General features: G+C 35.1%; 3 protein-coding genes across 4 annotated transcripts in view; 1 reads left to right on the forward strand and 2 right to left on the reverse strand.

Annotated features, from left to right (window-relative positions):
• Positions 1-127, reverse strand: part of LOC106060161 (sushi, von Willebrand factor type A, EGF and pentraxin domain-containing protein 1-like) — a 59,597-nt gene extending 59,470 nt beyond the window's left edge. The window contains exon 1 of the mRNA XM_056030190.1: positions 1-127. The gene's annotated coding sequence lies outside the window, so the exon portion shown is untranslated.
• Positions 95-12,926, forward strand: LOC129926416 (uncharacterized). The gene is made up of 3 exons (XM_056030195.1): positions 95-171; positions 964-1,042; positions 11,967-12,926. The coding sequence occupies exons 2-3, from the start codon at positions 1,021-1,023 to the stop codon at positions 12,452-12,454; spliced, it is 510 nt and encodes a 169-aa protein (XP_055886170.1). The 5' UTR covers positions 95-171; positions 964-1,020; the 3' UTR covers positions 12,455-12,926.
• Positions 9,472-23,215, reverse strand: part of LOC106060937 (DNA ligase 1-like) — a 22,616-nt gene continuing 8,872 nt past the window's right edge. The window contains exons 5-6 of one of the 2 annotated variants that reach the window (XM_056030194.1): positions 20,400-20,550; positions 9,472-10,947 (exon numbers count right to left, since the gene is read on the reverse strand). In XM_056030194.1, the coding sequence (XP_055886169.1) occupies positions 9,941-10,947; positions 20,400-20,550 (1,158 nt within the window). In that variant the 3' untranslated portion in view covers positions 9,472-9,940. The remainder of the gene's footprint in view (positions 10,948-20,399; positions 20,551-23,215) is intronic. The other variant, XM_056030193.1, reaches the window with a different exon arrangement.

A 23,215-nucleotide genomic window follows, 5' to 3' on the forward strand; every position in this document is an offset into this window, starting at 1 on the left:
ATGCTTAGACCCTTGACTTATGGAAGAGAAAACAAGGGCATTAATTCTGAAACAGATTTTGAGATACTTAAGAGGGAAAAATAGATGTTTGAGAAAGAAAAAAAAGTCCACATGTGTTCGGACGTACGTAAATAAGGCAGTGTCGGAGAAGTGGATACTAGACGTTGTTAGGTAAGAGAAGAGGGGAAATAGTCTTAGGGTCATAAAGGTTTTAGAGAATTTTATGTTTTTTGTTCCAAGTTAAAATGCAAGTCTTTATAAACTACTTTTAGTACCAGTATCGTCGAAAACCAAACACCCACTTCTATGTATAGGTGGGCACTGGGCGTGACCATTGAGAATGTTTAGGTGGGCACTGGGCGTGACCATTGAGAATGTTTAGGTGGGCACTGGGCGTGACCATTGAGAATGTTTAGGTGGGCACTGGGCGTGACCATTGAGAATGTTTAGGTGGGCGCTGGGCGTGACCATTGAGAATGTTTAGGTGGGCGCTGGGCGTGACCATTGAGAATGTATAGGTGGGCACTGGGCGTGACCATTGAGAATGTATAGGTGGGCACTGGGCGTGACCATTGAGAATGTATAGGTGGGCACTGGGCGTGACCATTGAGAATGTATAGGTGGGCACTGGGCGTGACCATTGAGAATGTATAGGTGGGCACTGGGCGTGACCATTGAGAATGTATAGGTGGGCACTGGGCGTGACCATTGAGAATGTATAGGTGGGCACTGGGCGTGACCATTGAGAATGTTTAGGTGGGCACTGGGCGTGACCATTGAGAATGTTTAGGGGCGAAGGTCTATATCCAAATGAGCTGTAGGGTTTTAAATAATGTGAATTACAATGCATTGATATATAATACTATTTAAATTAACATTTCAAAATATTTGTTACAGTTTAGGTATTCTCATTAAAATATGTTAATTAAAATATTTATGAAAAGAAGCATTTATTTTTTCCAGTGGTATTATACGTATACAGACACAGACTGACATAGAAGCCTGGAATAAAGTGACCAAATGATATTCGTTGGACATTTAGGTACTGGACTTTATATACGAATAAAAGGTTTACTTTGTAAGGAATCACTATAGATCTATATGTTTCTAGATTCTAGCATGATATCTACTGACAGATTTAAGTTGAAGACTCAGTTGTCTTGTGTATACTTTCATACCCAAACACTTCTCCAGATTAGGGTTCGGGGCTACACAACGTATAAACAGGGTAAAGTTTGCCACTCAGCCCCCCAGCTCTTCCAAACACAACCAGCAGCTTCACTACCACTCACACTTAGATATACACTTTTTTTTGGGTTGCCTACTCATACTTTCTTTCTGACACACATACACGCTCTCTCTTTCACCCTTTCTATCTCTCTCTCTCTCTCTCTCTCTCTCTTTCTCTCCCTCACTTATTCTCGCCCTTACTATTTTATTCTACTGTTATCGAAGAGGCACTTTGTCTGGTTCAAGGTGCCAGTTCAATTGAAAATGAGTTATTTAAACAGCTACCTTATGGATATCCTGATGTGTCAGCAATTGTGAATGAGGCGGGGTTGGTGTGGTAAAAAATTAGGAGGGGGTTGGGGAGGGTTAGTGAAAAGTTAAAGGAGAGGTAAGTAACATAAGCACGTGATGTTGCATGTGCATTTTATCAAACAAGACCTAGCTCCGGCTTCTCTTTTATCTTCTTTTATATCGAACATCTCGTTATATTGGGCACATTAACATTAAAACAATATTTAAACGGCTAACATAAAAAGTTAATGGCTTATTGATAGCACTAAGTCTTTGTACTTTTAGGGACCTACTCTACCCATATTTTATAATATAGTATAATATTTGTTTACTTTGAAAATATTAATCCATCTTTTGAATTGTGATTTAAAATTTTAAAACATAATAAATATTTCTTTTTGAAAATCTACTTACAACAGGAAACTGCTAATCAATGCTAATGTTCAAACTTCAATGAGTATAAAAATTGAAAAGCCCTACATTTCTTGTTAGACTTAAGTTTTGAAAAGAAAGTAGAAACGTGACAGGAAAAGGGGAAAAAAATAAATCAGACGCAAGTTTTTACAAAGTGTATATCAACTCTGTTTTCTGGTAAAAACTTTGCACACGTAATTTCTCCCACACCCAATCTCAGATCAAGCTGAAATTGTGTAAAAAAAAATTATTTTACCTGACAAAACAAGAATCATAAAAAAAACAAAAAAACAATGAGCTAATTATCTATAGGTAATTAATTATTTTGTTTGGTATCGAACAATGGAAAGAAATTGTACTTGACTGATGAATTAGTCCCCTTTATACTGTTTAGATCGCCATTTTAAATTTAGATGCTAACAAAAGATAACTAAAACACTTTCTATTTTCATAAGCTGCATTCTCAGACGGAAGCCTACACAAAAGACGCTTACGACTTTTCAAACTCAACAAGGGAGAACTTTTACAAAGACCACAAGACATAGGTCTAGATTTGAGACGTCCAAAAACTGTCCGTTAAAAGCATAATACAAAGGAGAATAAAGAACTTCATTTAAAAATTTTAAAAAAAGTTCCTCAATTTCAAAGAACTAGTCAATGAAGTTTAGCAACTGAGCGGGAATCTATATGCCTACGTCTACTTGGCTTAATTCTAGTAACGCGTGAACATAAGCAAGGTCAGGGCCGGCCTTGTGCATAGGCAAATTAGACAGCCGACTGGGGACTTCAATTGGTGGGGGCCTCGCACAGGACTAAAAAAAAATTACAGAAAAAAATTTCGAAACTTGGATCAGATTTCAAACCTAGTCGAATACTATGTGACTCTACGTTAACTTGTCTAACTCTTGTCTTTACTACGGACATCTAATATTCATTATTATTTAGAGCTAACTGGTCGCTGTATCAAATGTATAAACCAGGACTAGTCTCTTTGCAAAGTATTTTGAGATCTATTTTGTTCAAAACAACTGAGAAAACAAAACCTTTCCATCCTAACACGGCATCATGGGATGCATTCATGGACACTGTCATTTACAATGAGTTTAATGTAACACTTTCAAAGTATTTTTGTGTGTGTTCGTCATTTCTTCAAGTCATCTTTAAGTCATCTTGGGTAGATCATCTTTTTTTTGTTGTTGTTGTTGTTTTATGTCGTGTCTTGGTCGAGTGTACCAGTCACAATCCACTTCAACAGGTTCTTCCATCTGTTTCTCCATGGACCTGTATGTTTTGTGTCTGTAATTAACCTACTGACAAGGATTGTTTCAAGAGTAACACTTCAAACTGACCCAAGTTTCCCACATGCCTCCTGGGGCGCTCTTCAGCCTCTTATTTCCCCTTTCCTTCAGATATTTAGACCTAGTTGTCTACCCCCCCCCCTTCCCTTTTCGTACGCCTGAGAATAGACCTATATAAAATTAAAATAAACTAAGCCTCCGACCGGAGGTAATATAATTAGACGCCACGACCTGGCCAGTATATTATGCTTACCTAAGTGAAAATTTCAAAAACTATAAAATACTATACACTGTTGAGTATCTTGTAGTATCTTGTAACAAAGAACTAGCTCTAGTTACAATTAACTTTTTTTAAAAATTAAGAGTCAAAACGAAGCGAAGCCATAAGCTTTTATATTAACTAGAACTTTTTTTTGTTACTTATCGGCCTTTCTTTTGTGATGTATACAAGTATAGGCCTACATTGTTCTATAGGTCAAGAGTATTTACTCTCTTCAGTTCTTCATATACTGCTCTGAATTTCGTATTATGCATATGTTTTGTATTATAATTGAGTATAACGATAAGTCCAAGTTTGTAGTGCTATCGTTATTCGCATTCTAGCATCCTGTGATTTGAATCGCATAGATGTCATTGGTAGTCTTTCGTTTATTATAGTTTCTTACTTTTTTTTTGTCCTGGTCAAGGCCATTAATGTAGGTCTACTGGTAAATTATATCGCAACATTAAACAGCACATGAATGATCACTACAGCCAGTACATTCATTATATTCATAGTTTCTTTTCGAAGTAGATTACTCTCCCCGACGCCAAGCTTCTTTTTCCCTGCATGTGGAGCTTCAAAAAAAAAATTTCTTTGAAGGGCATACTGCACAATATCCTGTCTTCTAACAAAAGAAAAGTGTTGCAGTTATTCAATGCACTTTAAATTAATAGAGCCCAGCGACTGATAGAAAAACAGATCGATGCATGAAAAGTTTTTATTCAGGGGGGGGGGGGGGGGTTGAGCCTAAAACCCCATTGCGTTTAATGACTTAGTTCTCAGTGTGTTGTTTGAATTCTCGTATATTTACTTTATTAATGGAGCCATTTTATATTATGACTAAAGTCAACTACATTGATTTCATTTGATCTCAAGTTGAATGTGTCTATGTTGTCATCAAAGTTCTATTCTGCATTGTTCACAAAAGAAGTTATTCACGTGATTTCAAGGTTTACACATTCAACGAGACTAGGCCTACGCCTACAGCGGTTGAGTTGTCCACCAGCTGTTCGCTGCTACAACTCAACGACCGTCAACACCAATATATTTGTTCAATACACAAAGATTTCTTCATATTTTTGGTTTCTTATCTTCCTTCCTGTTCACGTTAGTAGGCTACCGAGATTCTGCGGTTAATTTAGACATTGCAGAAAATTAAATATATATATATATAAATACTCAAAACTACGTGTTCTCTTTCCTACGCTTCCTTTTAAAATAGTTGGTATATATGTTTAGTTTGCACGTAACACTCTTAAACACCTCAATAAAACGACCCGCATTATAAAGCTACCCCACCCCAACACAAGTTTCTAGCCCTCAAACGCTATATATTTTTTTTTATACTACAAACGAAGGTCCCGCAAGAGTATGAGTATGCACGAACACTTCTTAGACAGAGGAGATGACTTAGAGAGGTAATATCCTCTCGTCAAACATTTTGAATGGTTTATTTCCCTTTGATTAAAAGTAAAAGGTTTGTATCACAGACCTAGACTGAGAAAAGAAAATCTTAATCGACCAGCGGCGGACAATGGTGATGCTTGTGCTGGGGCTGCGTAGCCACATAAGAGGATTAAACAGACGTGATTTATTTCAATCAAACTTTTATTGAAACATTATCTCAATGGAAACTAACAGGAAATGGCTTTGTTTTATATATTTACGTGAATATAGAGTTCTATTTTTAAAAATCCGCATAATGGTATTGCATTATTTCAAAACTTTGAAAACTAAAGATCATTACTTTTCTAAGATAGTATAATAATAAGGCCTTTTTTCTTTTCGCCGTCTGCGTTTGTCCTCGGCAGCAGATTTTCTTTTGGTCTCTATAATGTGTATCCCTCGACCTTCGTGAGTGACCTCCAGTTGTCTCGTTCCGACACCGCATGCTGCCCGGTGCTCTCTTCTATGTCAGCCAAGGAAAGTTGACGCCTAAGCTGGTCTTTGAAGCGTTTCCGTGTGCGCCTCTGTTACGTCGACCACCTTTTAGCTCACCAAAAAAGCCTGCCTTTGGCATACGTTCGTCTCACATACGCGACACGTGGCCTGCCCAGCGTAACTGTAGGACCATAAGAAGTCCCTCTATACTGTCCATACCGGTGTTCGCAAGGACATCGCTGTTTGTAGTGCGGTCCTGCCACCGTATGTCCATGATGGAGCGCAAGCATCTTTGGTGAAAGCGCTCAAGAAGTCTTAGTTGTTTTCTGTATAGTGTCCATGTCTCAGAGCCATATAGAAGGGTTGAGAGACCCACCGCCTGGTAGACATTGATTTTTGTAGGCAGGCGGAGCGATTTGTTCCGTCAAACTCTCGCCCGAAGGTGTCCAAAAGCGCTACTGGTCCTGGCTAGACGGTTATCAACTTACCTTGAAATTGACACTATACTACCTAGATATGTGAAGTGGTCTACCACATTTAGGGTCTGTCCGTTTACTGTGATCCTTGGGGCTGAGTATATTTCATTGGGTGACTTCTGGAACATGACTTCTGTTTTCCCGAGGTTTATAGATAGACCGAAAGAGGAGGCAGCGTATGCAAATTCGTACATCTTCCCCTCAAAAAAAAAAAAAAAAAGTTAGTAAAATTTAAAGACATCTGGCAATAAGCTGCGCCTCTAAAGCCTGTAATTTTAGAACGAAAAACTTATTACCATTGAACAAAAAATTTTAGGCAAGAAGTAATTTCTGAAAAAGGATTTTGACCACATAGATTAAGTGAGTGTTATACACATCTAATTAATAGCTTTTCTGTTGGTTCTTGAAGTTTCCAGAAGCTAAAAAAAGTTAAGAACCCCTTTCAGACCACGCAGTCACCGAGCCTCCATACAACACAGCTGCATTCTTTATAGTCCTGATCTCAACATATCATAAGTTCAAGCTCACTCATTTCTAGACGTTGAGTAGATATACAGATATTAAGTAGAACTCACCAGTTTTGTCTCTCTTAAAATCTTATAACTTATGAATCGGATTAGCGTGTACTATGTCAGGTGTGCTTTTAAACAAAATACAAGGGTGCTTACAGTAATTTGGATTCTTATAAGTATATCTTTCTAAAACATTTATAAACTTGTCACCATTATAGATACAATATCAGTTATGGGTTTTATCCACATAATATTGCCATCATCTTTTGGAAATTATGGAAATTCTTTATTCAATAAAGACTCGTTGTTAATATGGTCACAAAATGCCAAATATTTTGATTTTATAGAAACAATCTGTACAACATATCCTTCCGTTGTTTTTCTTCTTTACATCAGTTATAGCTAGGACTCTCTTGTCCATTGTATTTGTAGCCGGATTCCCTTGTTTTCCAATTTTTTAATCCTGAAAACTAGTCTTCATACGTCTTTTGATGTTCCAATTTCGGACTTTATTTCCACCACTTATTAATTTCTATTCTATTTCTATAGAATTAGTTGAAAATAGTTGACAACAAAAAAAAAAGCACACAATCGCTTGCTATTAAGTGACTAATCATCCCTATAAGAAGGCATCAGAAGCCTTCTTTTAATAATTGACGTAACCTTTTACTCTGGATAATTTTCTGCGATATTCATGTGAAACTGGTACACAATAAGAAGAAACTATCCCCTAAAACTATTGAAGTAGGCTATATATCATTCAACTGATTCATTGTAACATTTCCTTCATCTTGGCTAAAGTTACTGAAGCTCTGAAACTTCTGAAATTACATCAGAAATCTCAAAAGTCACTTATTTACTTTCTCATTCTACAAAATTTACATTAATTACATGTGAGATTTCAATATTTTATGCCCGAAGAATGTCGTCATTAGTTAAACAGTGACTATTGGTTACACTCACAGAAATTTGAGTGTGTAATTTGCTTTATTTGATATTCAAGAGGTATTTTTTTTTAGCTTCAAACCTCATTGAAGGGGGTTTAAACTCAAAATCCCTTTGGCTACGCTCATTGCATTTTGAGTGCGCAATTTCCTTTTTTTATATTAAAGAGGATTTTTTTTTAGCTTAAAACCTCGCTGAAAGGGGGTTTAAACTAAAAACCCCTTTGGATACGCTCATAGAATTTTGAGTGTGTAATTTTTTATATTGAAGTGGGGGTTTTATCGTAAATTTTGGTGGGGGTTTTAAAATCAAAATCTTCCTTAGCTGTGCTCTTGGAATTGGGGATGTCGTTTGCATTTTTTTTTTGTTTTATAGAAGTGGGGGGTGTAACTGCAAAACCCCCTGGTAGGGGGTTTTAAACCAACCCCCTCCTTTTGAATGAAAGTAAGGTTTCACATCTGCTTTTAATATAAAGTATTGTGTAACCTTTTGGACATTTTGTTTAGCCGAAATATTTTTAGATATATATATATAGAGAGATCTATTTATCAATTGTAAAAAGTGTTCCAATATTTATCCACTAACACTTACTTTTTTAAAAATTGTCAGTTATTCCAAAGGTGAATTTTATGCACTTGAGTGTCACCCCATAACGGGACCTCACCTTCCCCCCTAGTGACGCCACTGGCTCGGGAGAAAGTTTGATTGTGTGCTGTTAAAACGTGCACTTAGAGTTTAAACAAAATCCAAAGCTCATCCACATTTCCTTGAGTTTGAACACCGGATACACCCAAAAGGCTGGCTATTTATAGTTTGTCCGCCATATATGAAAATCTCCAATAGCCGTACTTTGTATATAATAAAACGATGAGCTGTCAAGGGGACATATGAGTAGAACTAGCAAGCTACTACGATGAAGTAGAAACTAATTGATAGTAAATAATGCACTGTTAAACCAGTTTCCAATTGTTTGGATAACTTTGTGAAATATTTGTAAAATTATATTGGAATGAGCAAGTCAAGTCACGCTAGATCAATACATTCTTTAACAAGGTAAGACTGTAGAAAAGAAAAGAATTCAGATATATATCGCTTTGTTTTAGCAAAATATATAACTCATATCTGTATAACATTTCACTAAAGACACAATGAGTGCATTTTTAAGTTGTTGATATTCACCAAGTAAACTTCACAGTTAATCGTACAGAACCTAAAACCCAAAGTCAGGAACATTCGGCCATAAAATGATTAATTGCTACCAGATGTGATCAAATAACATTTTCATTTAATTAGAAAAAAAAATTTAGGACATTTTTTTTTACCCTCTCCTCCCTCAAGAAAGACCCCCCCTCCCTCCCCCCCATTTTCTAAATGTCACAATAGGGGAAACAATTGAACTATAAATAGTGTTTATTCGCCGTGGTTGGGTCGAGAAAGTTGCAAAGTCTGCCCAGCGCCTGCGCAGTTGAAAGATCCACACTAGGCACTTGTACCTCAAGGAACAGTCTTGGGTCCACTACTATTTTTAATTTACATAAATGATTTACCAAATTGCATTACTTCAGGAACAAAAGTCAGATTATTTGCAGACGATTGCATAATATATAGAACAATAAAAACAACACAAGACACAGATATTTTACAAAGAGAATTAGATGAATTACAGAAATGGGAATCAATTTGAAGCATGTCTTTCCACTTAGAAAAATGTCAGTTGTTAAGAGTAACAAAAAAACTAAAACAAATTAATTCCACTTATCTTATTCATGGCAAACCAGTAACACAGACTAAAAACGCAAAATACCTAGGTGTTATAATAAATGAAAAACTGTCATGGAATCCACATATTGATGAAACTACAAAAAAAAAATCAAACAAAGAATTAGGATTTATTAAAAGAAATTTCTATAAATCAAATAAGAACATAAAACTAAAATGTTATTTAACCTTGGTTAGGCCAATAATAGAATATACATCCTCCGTTTGGGACCCCTCAACTCAAGAAAACATTAAGAAACTGGAACAGACACAAAATAGAGCAGTGAGATTCATAACAAACGAATATTCACATTTGACTAGAGTAACACCTTTAGTAAAGAAAGCCTTCAGGACAGAAGGCTCAAAAGTAAAGTAGCAATCATACATAAAACACTGAACCATAATCTTCAAATACAAAAACAAAATTTAATAAAATACTCTGAAAGACGTAATCATCTTCTATTTTGAAGTAACGTCTGTATTATATAAGATAAGAAGAAAAGATAAGATCGTGGCCCAAGGAAAAGCCCTTGTACGAGACAGATTGACCCACGCCTGACAACGCCTTTGTCTAGTTCTTTTTTTTTTATTTATAAATTCATTATGTGATGTACATCTGATAATGTACAGGATACAAGAAACTGTAGATGATCAGGTTTTAAATGTTTCGAAGCTCGACTTAATGTATGTTTTTTTCATCTAGTGCTAATTCTAATCAATTTATTTGTTGTTTTTTTTCGTTCCTATTGTCTTTGTTTTTCCTCATTATTTCGGATCTTAAAATGCCTTTGAATATTTTTCCATTCTTTTGTTTCTTGTCTTTCTTCTCCACTTTCCCCAAGTCTTTTGTTTCTTGTCCCAAATATAATCAGCTCACTTTTTAGGCTGCTCTTTCCTCCGTTTACCTTTTTCTTTCTTCGTCTTCTCTCTCTTCTCCTCCTTCTTCTTTTTCTTCTCCTTCTTCTTCTCTTTCTTTTTCTCTTTCTTCTCCTTCTTTTCCTTCTTCTCTTTCTTCTCCTCCTTCTTCTCTTTCTTCTCCTTCTTTTCCTTCTTCTCTTTCTCCTCCTTCTTCTCTTTTTCCTCCTTCTTCTCTTTCTTCTCCTCCTTCTTCTTTTCTTTCTTCACTTTATTCTCCTCCTTCTTCTCTTTATTCTCCTCCTTCTTCTTTTCTTTCTTCACTTTATTCTCCTCCTTCTTCTCTTTATTCTCCTCCTTCTTCTCTTTATTCTCCTCCTTCTTCTCTTTATTCTCCTCCTTCTTCACTTTATTCTCCTCCTTCTTCTCTTTATTCTCCTCCTTCTCTTTCTCCTCCTCCTTCTTCTCTTTATTCTCCTCCTTCTTTTCTTTCTCCTCCTTATTCTTCTCTTTCTTCTCCTCCTTCTTCTTTTCTTTCTTCTCTTTCTTCTCCTTCTCCTCCCCCTTCTTCTTCTTCTCCTCTTTCTTCAATGTCGTACGTTGCTCTTTCGGCAGTATTTCCTCTGTGGCTGGTTTTCTTTCTTCTCTTTGAAACCAAGTTTTCCTTTCGTTATTCTCCCATTTCTTTTCCAGCCATTGTTTCCAGCCCACCTGAGATTGGTGGTCGTCTTTCACTGGTTGACTTTCTTTCCCATTGGTTGTCTCTGTTAGCGACCTACGTTTCTCTTGCGATTTACCATCAGCTTTTTCTGGACTGACTTTCTGTTCTACTGCAATTTTGTCAATCTGTTTATTTTTTTTATTTTTGACCTTTTGACCCAAGTTTTCTCCAGCGTCTTCCTTTTTTAACATCGTTTGTCTTTCATTCTCGTCTGCTAGTCTGTCTTGCTTGCCAACAAAGTAGCCAGCTTTGATCAAGAGTTCTCGTTCTTCTCTTTCTCGGTTGGCTCTTTCTGTATCTTGGTCTACATAGAAATCATAAATGAATAAATTGATAATCAGGTCATAAATTTAGTAAAAAGTTATCCCAATCATCTAGAACATTACTTCGATTCCAGTGTAAATAAAAAGCAAATTTAGTTTGAAAGCTAGTTAATAGAATAGCTTGATAGGAAAGCAATATTAAAACCTTCATCTTTTAATTTTTTTCACAGGACGAGACGTGTGCAGTTTAGTTTGAAATCTTCATAATTTATTAACCTTGGGCCATAATTGAGAGTCAAAAATACGTTAGTCACAATAATATATCCGGTCTACAGTTTTTTAGTGATCAAACACGATAGGGAGAAAAAGAAGAAAAAATGAATGTCCCAAGAAAATTTTTTAATCAAAAGAAGAAAGAAGATCAAGAGATTTAAAGACAGACATAAATAGGCAATGTTTATGTTGCCAACGTAGAAATCCTTTATAAGTATAGAAGTGCAAGCGGTAATAAAAGTAGTAAAATGTATTAAAAGAAGATAATATATATTTATCATAGCCCATCAATACATCCATAGTGTATACACCAAGTACACAGTAATCCCAGCTATTTAGAAATCAAAATGATATGGGAATAACAATGAGATTAGTATTGTTATTATTATTATTACTTAAATATAACGTGTAGTACACAGTAACCGAAGCTATTTAGAAATCAAAATGATATGGAAATAACAATGAGATTATTATTGTTATTATTATTATTATTACTTAAATATAGCGTGTTTCTATGCATATATGCATATATAGCATGCACAATGCGCACTGGTCTAATCTCTTTTGTTTGGGGTGGGGGGCGGTCTGGTATCTGAATGATGTGTTTCCTTGCTGCTTTGAGATGTTCAGCTCAAGTAAAAACGGGAACTTAGAAGAATCGTCTTAATGGTCCCTGGTTCAAATCTAGCATCCCTAACCCTAGCAAAATATCCCACACTTTGCTCAAAGCTTTTCCTTGCCAGGCTAACCATTTACTGAGACACTTGTTATTTTACTTTTCGAGCAGAAAACAACTCTCCAGGAAACAACTGCTCCAGGAAACAACTCTTCTCCAGGAAACAACTGCTCCAGGAAACAACTATTCTCCAGGAAACAACTGCTCTCCAGGAAACATCTTCTTTCCAGGAAACAACTCCTCTCCAGGAAGCAACTCTCCAGGAAACAACTACTCTCCAGCAAACAACTACTGTACAGGAAACAACTGCTATCCAGGAAACAACTGTCCAAGTAACAACTGTCAAGGAAACAACTAATCTTCAAGAAAAAAAACTCTCCTACAAACAACTACTCTCCAAGAAATACTCTCCAGGAAACAACAACTCTCCAGGAAACAACTGTCCAGGAAACAACTATAATCTTCAAGAAACAACTCTCCAGGAAACAACTGCTCTCCAGGAAAAACTCTCCAGGAAACTAATCTCCAGGAAACAACTACTGTCCAGGAAACAACTGTTCTCCAGGAAACAGCTGCTCTCCAGGAAACATCTGTCCTAGTAACAGCTGTCCAGGAAACAAATATAATCTTCAAGAAACAACTCTCCTAGAAACAACTACTCTCCAGGAAACAACTGTCCAGGTAACAACTAATCTTCAAGAAACAACTCTCCAAGAAACAACTACTCTCCAGGAAACAATTACTCTCCAGAAAAAACTCTCCAGGAAACAATTACTCTCCATGAAACAACAGTCCAGGTAACAACTGTCCAGGAAACAATTAATCTTCAAGAAGCAACTACTCTCCTGGAAACAACTACTCTACAGGAAAAACACTCCAGGAACCAACTAATCTTCAAGAAACAACTCTCGTAAAACAGAAGATTCAGTTCTAGAATAATCAGACTTAAAAAAAAACCTGTTGCTAAATTATTTAATACATAGAAATTTAAGCTTAAATCTCTAAAAATAAGAAATCCATTTTTTTTTAACATTTTAATTCATAGGAGATAAATGTTATGAGAATTTTAAAAGAAAAGTATTTAGATTAAATATTTTTAGAAATATCAAGGTATAATGTAAGCATTAATGCACACACACACTTCGCTTTCTTTCTCTTTAACACATTTTCTTTGCCTTAGTCTTGACCATGTAAAATGTCCAGGTAAATGTTCTCCAAATACTCCAGCAAACAATAACAACATAATCGAAATCGTGGCCTGACTCCACTCACAAAAGATGGATACAACAAGTCAAAGACGAACGTTATTTCTTTTTCCCTCCTTTAGATTTAGACTTTTTGGGTTTCTTGGGCTTTTTAGGTTTTTTAGGCTTTTTAGGTGTTTTGGGCTTCTTCTTCTTTTTTGGTTCCTTCTTTTTCTTATCCTGTTTATCTTTTTTTTTCTGTTTCTTTTCTTGCTTTTTTTTCTTTTTGTCTTCTTTTTTCTTCTTCTTTTCCTCTTGTTTCTTCTTTTTCTCCTCTTTTTTCTTCTGTTTCTGTTCTTCTTTGTCTTTTTTCTTATCTTTTTTATCTTTCTTGCCTTTGTTCTTCTTTTTATCTTTCCTGTCGTAGTCTCCGTCGTAATCGCCGCCATCATTACCCCTTCCTCCACCTATGTCATCACCCCGGGAAAAACCACTTCGGCCTCCTCCTCCGCCTCTATGTTGGTCGTCGGCTTCATCGTCGTCATAATCATCATCATAATCATCATCATCTCTCTTTCGACGCTTGCGTTTTTTTGATCTACTTTTTGACTTTTCGTAATCATCATCTGAACCACTGACGTCGTCTTCATCATCTTGATTGAGGAAAAAAAAAAGAAAACAACAAAATAGGTAACACACCAAGCATGAACAAAGTTTTCAAAAAGGAATCGAGACTTGAAAGCTGGGTATATATTTAGTGAATCGAGACTTGAAAGCTGGGGATATATTTAGTGAATCGAGATTGGAAAGCTGGGGATATATTTAGTGAATCGAGATTGGAAAATGTTAAGTGTTGAGAAACAGGCATAAGTTTTAAGTGCGACTATTTGTCCAAACATTACAGTAATGTTGGAGCTATATAGGCTACTTCTCACTGTACATTTTGTTACACATTTTTAAATCTGAAATTTGTCTAAATCTGTTTTCACGGCTGATCCATTCATCGAAGCGTATCACTTTAGGCAACTCCTATTTCTCTGTCCTTCTTCTTGTTACATGTGTTCCAAATGCACTAGTTTCGATGACAGAACACGACCAGGACTGATCTTTTCAATTTGTAAAATTGATGTTAAGAAAATCAAAGAAAATCAAACTGGATGAGTATTTCACATGAAAGCAACTTAATAATTATTTCAGCGCTACAGAGGCCTAAACAAAATTTACATACGGCTCAGAACTGCATGTCCTTCTGCAGCTAATATATTTTGTGTTTTACCTAGAGCCAATAATAGCGTCACATATAAAAAGTGTTGGAAAATGAGGACAAATACATATATGTAAGCAAATATGTAATAGAAAGTATGTGACAATCACATCTGATGTGCATAAACAGAATAGATGCATTGCTTTGTATATTAATAGAATATGCATCCTCCGTTTGGGACCCCTCAACTCAAGAAAACACTAAGAAACTGGAACAGACACAAAATAGAGCAGTGAGATTCATAACTAACGAATATTCACATTTGACTAGAGTAACACCTTTAGTAAAATCACTAAATTTAGAAAGCCTTCAGGATTGAAGACTTAAAAGTAAAGTAGCTATTAAACATAAAACACTGAACCATAATCTTCAAATACAAAAACACAATTTAATAAGATACTCAGAAAGACACAAAGTTAAAGGCACATTTCTCGTTCCATATGCTAGGATAAATTTGTAGGAATGCTCCCTCTCCCCTAGTGCTATTAAAGCATGGAATGGGTTGCCTGAGCCAGCCAGGAAAACAAATGACTAGGCAGAATTTAAGTCATTGGTTAACATGCACGAGTAGATGCATGACGCGTAGGACGTAATCATCTTCTTTTTTTTTTTTTTGCAGTAACGTCTGTATTTTATAAGATTAGATAAGAACATTACAATAACAAGATTACAAAGAGAGTTTGTGTTGCCACACAAACTCAGAGGCGGCCCCCGTGGGAGACGGATCCCTTTCGGATCCGCATATACGCTGGTCAACTGAGGATGGCATCGAGCAGGGTATGAAACCGAGACCGTAGAGATAATCAGTCCTGTTCGCTAACCGCACGACCAGGCATTGCTCTTAATCTAATGACAAACTGGTTACAAACTAATAGCATAATATTGATAATATACCTACACATTACGGAATGACAACTACCGGATATGTACATTATGCCAGAAGAGCGATTTTAGATAATCTTTTGGTATTGAGCATTTTCATTTAAATGGAACTAGAATGAGGATGTAGATCTACCTTAATTAAACTACTAATTTAGCACTCTCAATATCTATATCTACTAGATCTAGATCTAAAATATATATTTGGGATAATGTAGATGTAATTTAGATAAGATTTATATAAAAAAAACACTAGATAATCAATTAATAGACTAATTGCAATATGAAATATTAAAATAGTAGATTAGTTTTAGTATTTTATAACATTGCAATATTGACATATTGACAATCTAGACTTTAGAAATAAAAATCTACACTTTAAGCCTAGAAATTAAAATTATAGATCTTGATCTAGTCTAAATCATGGCTGTCTGGTAGTGCGGTTTGCGCGCTGGACTGTCGTTTGGATTCATCGATGGTCCCAGGTTCAAACCCAGCCCTCTCCCACCCCCCGTCGTCCTACGGGTGGTTTGGACTACAACTCTGAAGGAACATCCCAAACATGGAAAACAACAAACATTCTAAACTAGATTAAGAAATTCTAGATCTAGATTCTATAATGATTTTAATTAGAACTTAAATCTAAATCTAGTTTAAAAAAACTAGCTCTAGTGTAAGAAAAAAAAATCTAGATCTAGTGTAAAAAATCTAGCTCTAGTGTAAAAAACAATCTAGATCTAGTGTAAAAAATCTAGATTAGATCTAAATCTAGCTATTATGTCTTTTTAAAATGCGAGTCACATTACGAGGTTTAATAAACATTACTATACCGAGTTGTTTTAGCATTTAAATAATTTATTCCATATGACGTCAAAGGAAAAAAATCCACTACGTCACCCGTCCTAGTTAGACTAAAAAATGTCTTCTATACGAGCAGCTTGTTGAGGGTTCATAGACATTGGTGCACCGAGTGATATCTTTTAGCATTTCATTTAAAGAATTAACTCCATATGACGTCAAAGGAAAAAAAATTCCATTACGTCACACGTCCTAGTTAGACTAAAAAATGTCATCTATACGAGCAGCTTCTCGAGGGATCATAGACATTTGTTCACCGAGTTTGTTCTTTTAGCATTTCATTTGATGGGCTAATTAGACTTAATATATATGGCTCCTTTTGTCTCGAAAGGCAATGGATGCGCCCAAATGAGTCACTGGTTTTGGCTTAATCTTGAGACGGGGCAGAATCTGGTGTGGCTAATCAAGCCAATTCTAGAACGGCAGACTTTGCCACAATTCGTACATGTGTATGCCTCTGATTTAGGGCTAGCAGACAGGGCAGCTTTCTTTTTTTCCCTCTTGATTAAAGCCGCTTCAATTCTTTTGTTCTCAGCAAGAGTTGTCCCAGCACGCACAGTCTGTCTCCATGCACTCCGGTCTTTGGCTATGTTTTCCTACATACTTTCGCTGATGCCTGAGGCTCTCATGTCTCGCTTGCAGACATCTCTATATGTTAGTCTTGGGCGGCCCTTGGGTCTGACTCCTTCCACAAGCTCAGCATATAAGATATCTTTCGGGATTCTACCATCTGGCATGCGGGTGACATGTCCGAGCCAGCGTAATCTTCTTTGTGTCAGGAGAGCATACATGCTGTTCATATTGGCCAATCTCAAAACTTCCTGATTGGAGACATGGTCCCTCCAAGAGATGCCCATTATGCGTCTATATATATATATATATATATATATATATATATATAAGGATTAAAGACGCTTTGTTTTTTGTTTTGTCTGTCAGTCTGTCTGTCCGTTATGTTAATAGCGAGAAAAAAAAGACTAAAAGCTATTGAAAATCTGATTAAAATTTAATTTCCCTTCCGAAACATCGCATTAGTTTTAAGTTTCAGAATAGATTGTTCCGGATGTTTATATATTTATAGTGAGAGAAAATAAGAATTCCAGATTAATCAAATGCCGTTAATTAAATTTGTGGGATGGTCTGTAATGAAAATTAGATGTACCATAGCCTTATGGAGGTTTTTTCAAACCATACTTTGGTGTTAGGAAGTTGTTTTCCTTAAAAATCGGAGCATAATATTAACGATAATTATATTTTCTAACGTTTTAGCTGGAAAGTTAAATGTAGTGTAAGAGAGAAGTGCGATTTTACATAAATAGAGTTAAACTATTTTTCATAAAAAATCCGGAACAACCAATTTTCTTAAATGAGAAAATTATTTGTTTTATTTATTAGAAGAGGGATTTCAAACATTTATTAGCGTTATTAGATTTTTCATGTAATATTCGGATCATTTTTGGCGACGATTTTTAAGAAAATTAAGGTAATGTAGGTTGATTTCTTTTTCGAAACAAAATCCGGAACATTCTTTACAGATTAAACAACTTTTATTATGTTTCGGCAAGAAAATTAACTGTAAAATAAGTCTAAAAAGTGATTTTAAATAATCGTTTCTAATAAATTACTTTCTTATTTTAAAATCCTGAATAACCTATTGTCGATATTTTTGAAAAAAATAAAATTATATTTGACATAAATTTGTTTTCAGTTAAAAATTCGGAACAATTTATATTGATAAATAAACTATAGTGACGTAGTGTCAAAGAATATAAGTGTAATATTAGTCAATTATGCGATTTCAAACAACCATTTGACATAATTTATTTTTTATAAAACAATATCCGGAACAACTTTATAGTTAATGAAATATAAATCAGTATATATATATTTTTATTTAGCCTTTATATGCTATTTACTTTAAAAAAACGGAACAATATATTAAAGATCATGTGTTTCTTGCAACGTTTAAGCATGGAAATAAAATCTAATAAAAGTTAGAAGAGCAAACAAATATTCATTGGCATTGATTTGTTTTTCACAAAACATCCGGAACAATCTATTCTAGATACTTAAAACTATTGCAATATTTCTGAATGAAAAATTAAAGGTTAAATCAGATTTACAATAGCCTTTAGTGTTATTTGTTAATCTAATCGTGATGGACAGACCGACCAACAGACAAAACGCACAAAAATAATCTTCTTTTATTCAGATGGGGGCACTAAACAAAAAATAAATAAAATCTGATTTTTTAAAAAAGTTTAAGGAATTGGTTTAGCATCAGATCATGCTGCGACGTTACGCTACTGCACGAAAGTCGATGTATAAAAAGTCCATTTTAAAAAATGTGCGTAATATTTACATACAAAGTGCATTATTAGCCTTTATAAACAAACAGAAATGTTTTCTTTTATTTTTAGTAGACCAGAAAAAACATCTTTAACTATTATTTATATTTGTTGTAAACATTTCCTGTACATTTTATAAATATATTTGACTTAGTGATATTGAAAATATGCAAAATTTGACTATCTTTGTAAGCATATTGTAACATTGCCTCCCTTACATTTACGTAATTGTTTTAGGATTGGTGTATTTTTATGAAAAAATCGCTTGCATAATTAATTTTATAAATTAAACGGTTTGCTTTTTGAAAACCAATTGTATCCGTTGCACCTAAACTTTTCAAGCCGCATTTAATGATGAAATAGTATTTTTCATATCTCTTCTAGTTTTCGAAATCTGAGTGTGACAGACGGACAGACGGACATTTTGCACAAACCTAATAGCGGCTTTTTCCCCTTACGGGGGCCGCTAAAAATACAAACTCAATTTTTACAAATCAAATCTAACATAATGAAACAGAACAATTGAAAACGTTGCTAAAATTTATAAAAATATTTCCAAATATTTCCTAAATATAATGAGCCGCCTAGAAGGCATCATAAAAAGGGCATCAAAAATCACTCTCACAACATTACCATATTTAAAGGAACTTTTTGAACAAAAATGTCTAAGAAAAATCGGAAAAAATCTTGGAAGACGAAGGCCACCCGCTCCATCAGAACTGCGTCAGGTCGTTGCGAAGTGGGCGATCGCTGTCAATCAAGACAAGAGCAGAGCGGTACCTCACTCAATCAGACTATATCAACGCCACTCGTTAAGGAAACATGAAAAGGACCAGCATGCCTTTGTGTAGTCGCTGAATGAACTCTTTAACGACTCTTTATGTTGTGTCTGTTCTATTTATGTGTATGTTTCTGTTGTGTTGTCTTTATATGAGAAAAGAGTCCTTATAATCACAACAAATGTCCATAAGGATCGATAAAGCAGTCTTAGCCTTAGTCAAAATTTAAAACGTGTCTAAGACTTATACACATTTTTCGAAACATTTCCTAAATGTAATGAAAACATTACAAGATCAATGCCAGTCGACATTTTTACTCAGATCTATTACATAGCTGAATTAACAATAGCGTAGCTATTTCAAATGGTCATATAGAATAGTCCAAAACATTACATGCAATACATGTTTATTTTTTTTTTATGGGACGAGAGAGAATTTGTCAAATATTATTTCAAATAAGCCTCCGCCCTACAAGGTCATCCAGTAATGATCAGTGCAATAGTATTGAGGCTTTCCTTGGAGACACATACTAAAACTTAACTATTTCCCCCCCCTGCCTGATACTAGTTGGAGGAGTGATTTTGATAACCTTACAGAACGTAACAGAACTGTTGCTAATTGTATGTATTCTACATTTTGGGCCTTTAAAGTTTCTCTTATATACTCAATATTAATGTTTTATTTAGACTCTTGGAGTCTATATTTATATTCTTTATTATTATTATTATAGCTTTTATATAGCGCTACTTTCATGCTTATAGCATGCTCAGAGCGCTTCGGTCCAATCTCATTTGTGGACCAGTGGGGGGAGAGGGTATCTAGGAGTTGGTTTTCCGTGCTGCTTTTAGGCGCTCAGTAAACGCAACTCTGCCCGAGTCGAACCTCGAGCCCCCTTCTAGGTAGCCAAGACAAGCCAAGTTCAAGCGCACTTAGCCTCTCGACCACGCTTCCCACCATTCTTAAAACAGAAGTAGTTTATATGCATATATTGAAGCTTAGGTCAAAGTGGCCGTGAATGTAATGGAGCCTATCATTTCCTCGTCACATCACCATGTTGGATCAAAGGTCCATACTAAACTGTTGGAAGAGAAAATCTGCGTCACATTTCATACACACGGAAACAAGATCACAGGAACTATTTTTTAATGCGTAGGTTTTAAACTTCTTTTAATGCATAGGAAAGTGCAACTTGACGGAGAAAAAAAACAGCAGAGAAATGAAGCTGAACATACCATCTTTTTTTCTTCTAAAGAGTTCTCTGACATCCCCTCCTCCACCTAGGCCCTTTATACAGTAAGCTTCAGTGGCCGCCTCAGGGTCGTTGATCTCGTCTGCAGTAAAAATGGAGGTTTGCAGCATGCGCATAACAACGATGTCAATAGCCTTTAGAAAAACAAGAATATTAACACATGTATAATTGAGTGTTCGATTGGTTAGATCTTTATCAATGTATCGATTTTCCTTTTTCTTCTAATGCACATTGCTTAAACTACGTATAGTTGAGTTGAGTGTATATCTGTTGCCTTAATCTATATTCTATACACTTGCTAATCAGAAAGTATTAGAAAGTTTTCTTTCCTTATCACGACTGTATAGAAAATACGAAAAACATGCATACATGTAACCCTGCCGGACCAAGTAAAACAAAAGAAGTTTGGGCCACGAGGCCTTCATCAGCTACAAAACAAACAAAAATAACAAACAATTCACACAAAACTTTCTTTTATCCATTACTCCTGCAGCAGTAAATCTTTGTTTTTTGAGTCTTTGAACTTTCCTTATTACGAGTAGATATTTATATTATCCACCAGCTTTCTTTTTATAAAGCTATTTCACCCACACACAATCTCGGATCAAGCTGAAATTTTGCTCAATTTTTTCTTTTATCTGACAAAGCAAGAATCAATTAAAAAAAAACTGAAGTAGTTAATTAACTAGTGATAATAAATTATTTTGCTTGGTATCTCGAAGAAGGGAAAGAAATTGTACTTGACTGATGTGATTTATGGACGGAATTATTACCCTTTATAGGTCGCCGCTTTAAATTTTGAAACTAATAAAGGATAACTACAAAACCTTCTATTTCCATAAGCACTTTACAAGCACAGTGGTAATTATATATTTTTGAGGAATTCGATTTCAGGTCATTCCTTTTTTTTATAATGCATTTAACAAGCAATTACGATAACATTCACATAATCCCCTAAAACTTATGTATTATTGCTTTTTTTTTAGATCTATTACACATTTAATTACATGACTGATCCAAAATAATTAATACAACTACGCTTAGTATAAGCTTTGTTTTTTAATAGTATTTTTCTTGTTTAGTTTACTGTCCAATCAGTCAGTCATCCACTGGACTACTCATTCAAACTTTGGATGGATTGCTAGGTAAAAGAGGGCTTACCATAGCGAAGAGGGGCTTTGTGGACTTGACTGTCTTTGTGGACTTGACTGTCTTTGTGGACTTGACTGTCTTTATGGACTTGACTGTCTTTGTGGACTTGACTGTCTTTGTGGACTTGACTGTCTTTGTGGACTTGACTGTCTTTGTGGACTTGACTGTCTTTGTGGACTTGACTGTCTTTGTGGACTTGACTGTCTTTATGGACTTGACTGTCTTCATGGACGTTTTGTCCCCCAACTCTAACGATTATATCCCTCAGTTCCAGTTCGTTACTTTATTTAGTGATTTTAATTTACGCCTTTGTTATGCAAAATAATGGTCCAAAGATAATTGTCCAAAGATAATTGTCCAAAGATAATTGTCCAAAGATAATTGTCCAAAGATGTCTTTATTTCTTTTCATTTTAACAATAACAAGCAAAATATAAAAAATCTTAAAAAACAAAACTTATCAACATGGGAAAGAACTCAGTCCTTAAAACTATATCTATCAATAATGTACAAGTTGTTTCCCTTATTCGTTATGAAACAAAATAAATAATTACCAACAATTTATTAAGTGAGTAGGCCTATTTTTGTTTATTGATTCATGTTTTGTTAGGTGAAATAAATTTTAAAAAATGTAAAGTATCAACTTTATCGGAGAATGCGTGAGGGAGAAATAGCGTTAACAATTATTTAAGAAGACTAAACCCAACAACTTTAACAATATCTGTGAATACTGAAGAATTAGTTTCCTTTGTTGCCATTGTATAAAATAATTAGCTACCAGTAACAATAATTTTTTATTGATTCATGTCTTGTCTATGTCAATGAATATTTGTGCTAAGTTTTGACTTGATCTGAGAATGGGTGTGGGAGAAATAATGTGTACATAATTTTTACCAGATAGAGTAAGTTGATAGAAGCTTTGTACAAATATTCGAGTAAAATAACTGTTTTTGAAATTTTTGACATCAATAATGTTTCTATCACTGAGCCCAACAATTTATCAATGACAATAAGTGATTCGAATCTATGAACTTATTTAAAATAAAATAAAAACACTAGTAGTTTACCTATGCTTTAAACATTGAAAGTCTGGTAAGCATTAGTCAATTATTGAAAAGAAGAGTCCTTGTAATCACAACAAATTTCCGTAAGGATCAATAAAGCAGTCTTAGTCTTAGTCTTAGTCTTAGTATTAGTCTTAGTCTTAAGTTGTTCTTTAGTAGTGTTAAAAAAGTAAAAGTCTGTTAAGCATTAGTTGTTTTTTTAGTTGTGCGTGCAGAATTCACGCTCTCTAAAGACTCTAGGTTGTAATTTAACTCCAAGATTTGAATGTAAACATTACTAAGTCGAATAAGATGAACATGCTTAATATTTTATCAATTGTTTTGCACATGCTCAGTGTGCTTTGGTCAAATGTCCAGTGGAGGACGGGGTACCTGGAAGAGTATTTCCGCGCTGCCTGCCGGTTTCGAATTCGTGCCCCCGTGATAAACAACCAAGTGGTATATCTTTCAGCCACACATTATTCTTAGTGTAGCTTTTATATAGCGCTACTTTCATGCTTATAGCATGCTCAGAGCGCTTTGGTCCAATCTCATTTGTGGAGCAGTGGGGGGGGGGGGAAGGGGTATCTATGAGTTGGTTTTCC

This window comes from Biomphalaria glabrata, chromosome 5 (assembly GCF_947242115.1).
Source record: "Biomphalaria glabrata chromosome 5, xgBioGlab47.1, whole genome shotgun sequence".
In the NCBI taxonomy this organism is placed as follows: Eukaryota; Metazoa; Mollusca; class Gastropoda; family Planorbidae; genus Biomphalaria; species Biomphalaria glabrata.

What these genes read in the sequence shown, in the direction of transcription:
- LOC129926416 (XM_056030195.1), top strand. Translation starts at nt 1,021, where the DNA reads ATGATATTCGTTGGACATTTAG. An exon ending in GATATTCGTTGGACATTTAG is followed by an intron (nt 1,043 to 11,966) that starts GTACTGGACTTT and finishes CTTTTCGAGCAG; the next exon opens with AAAACAACTCTCCAGGAAAC.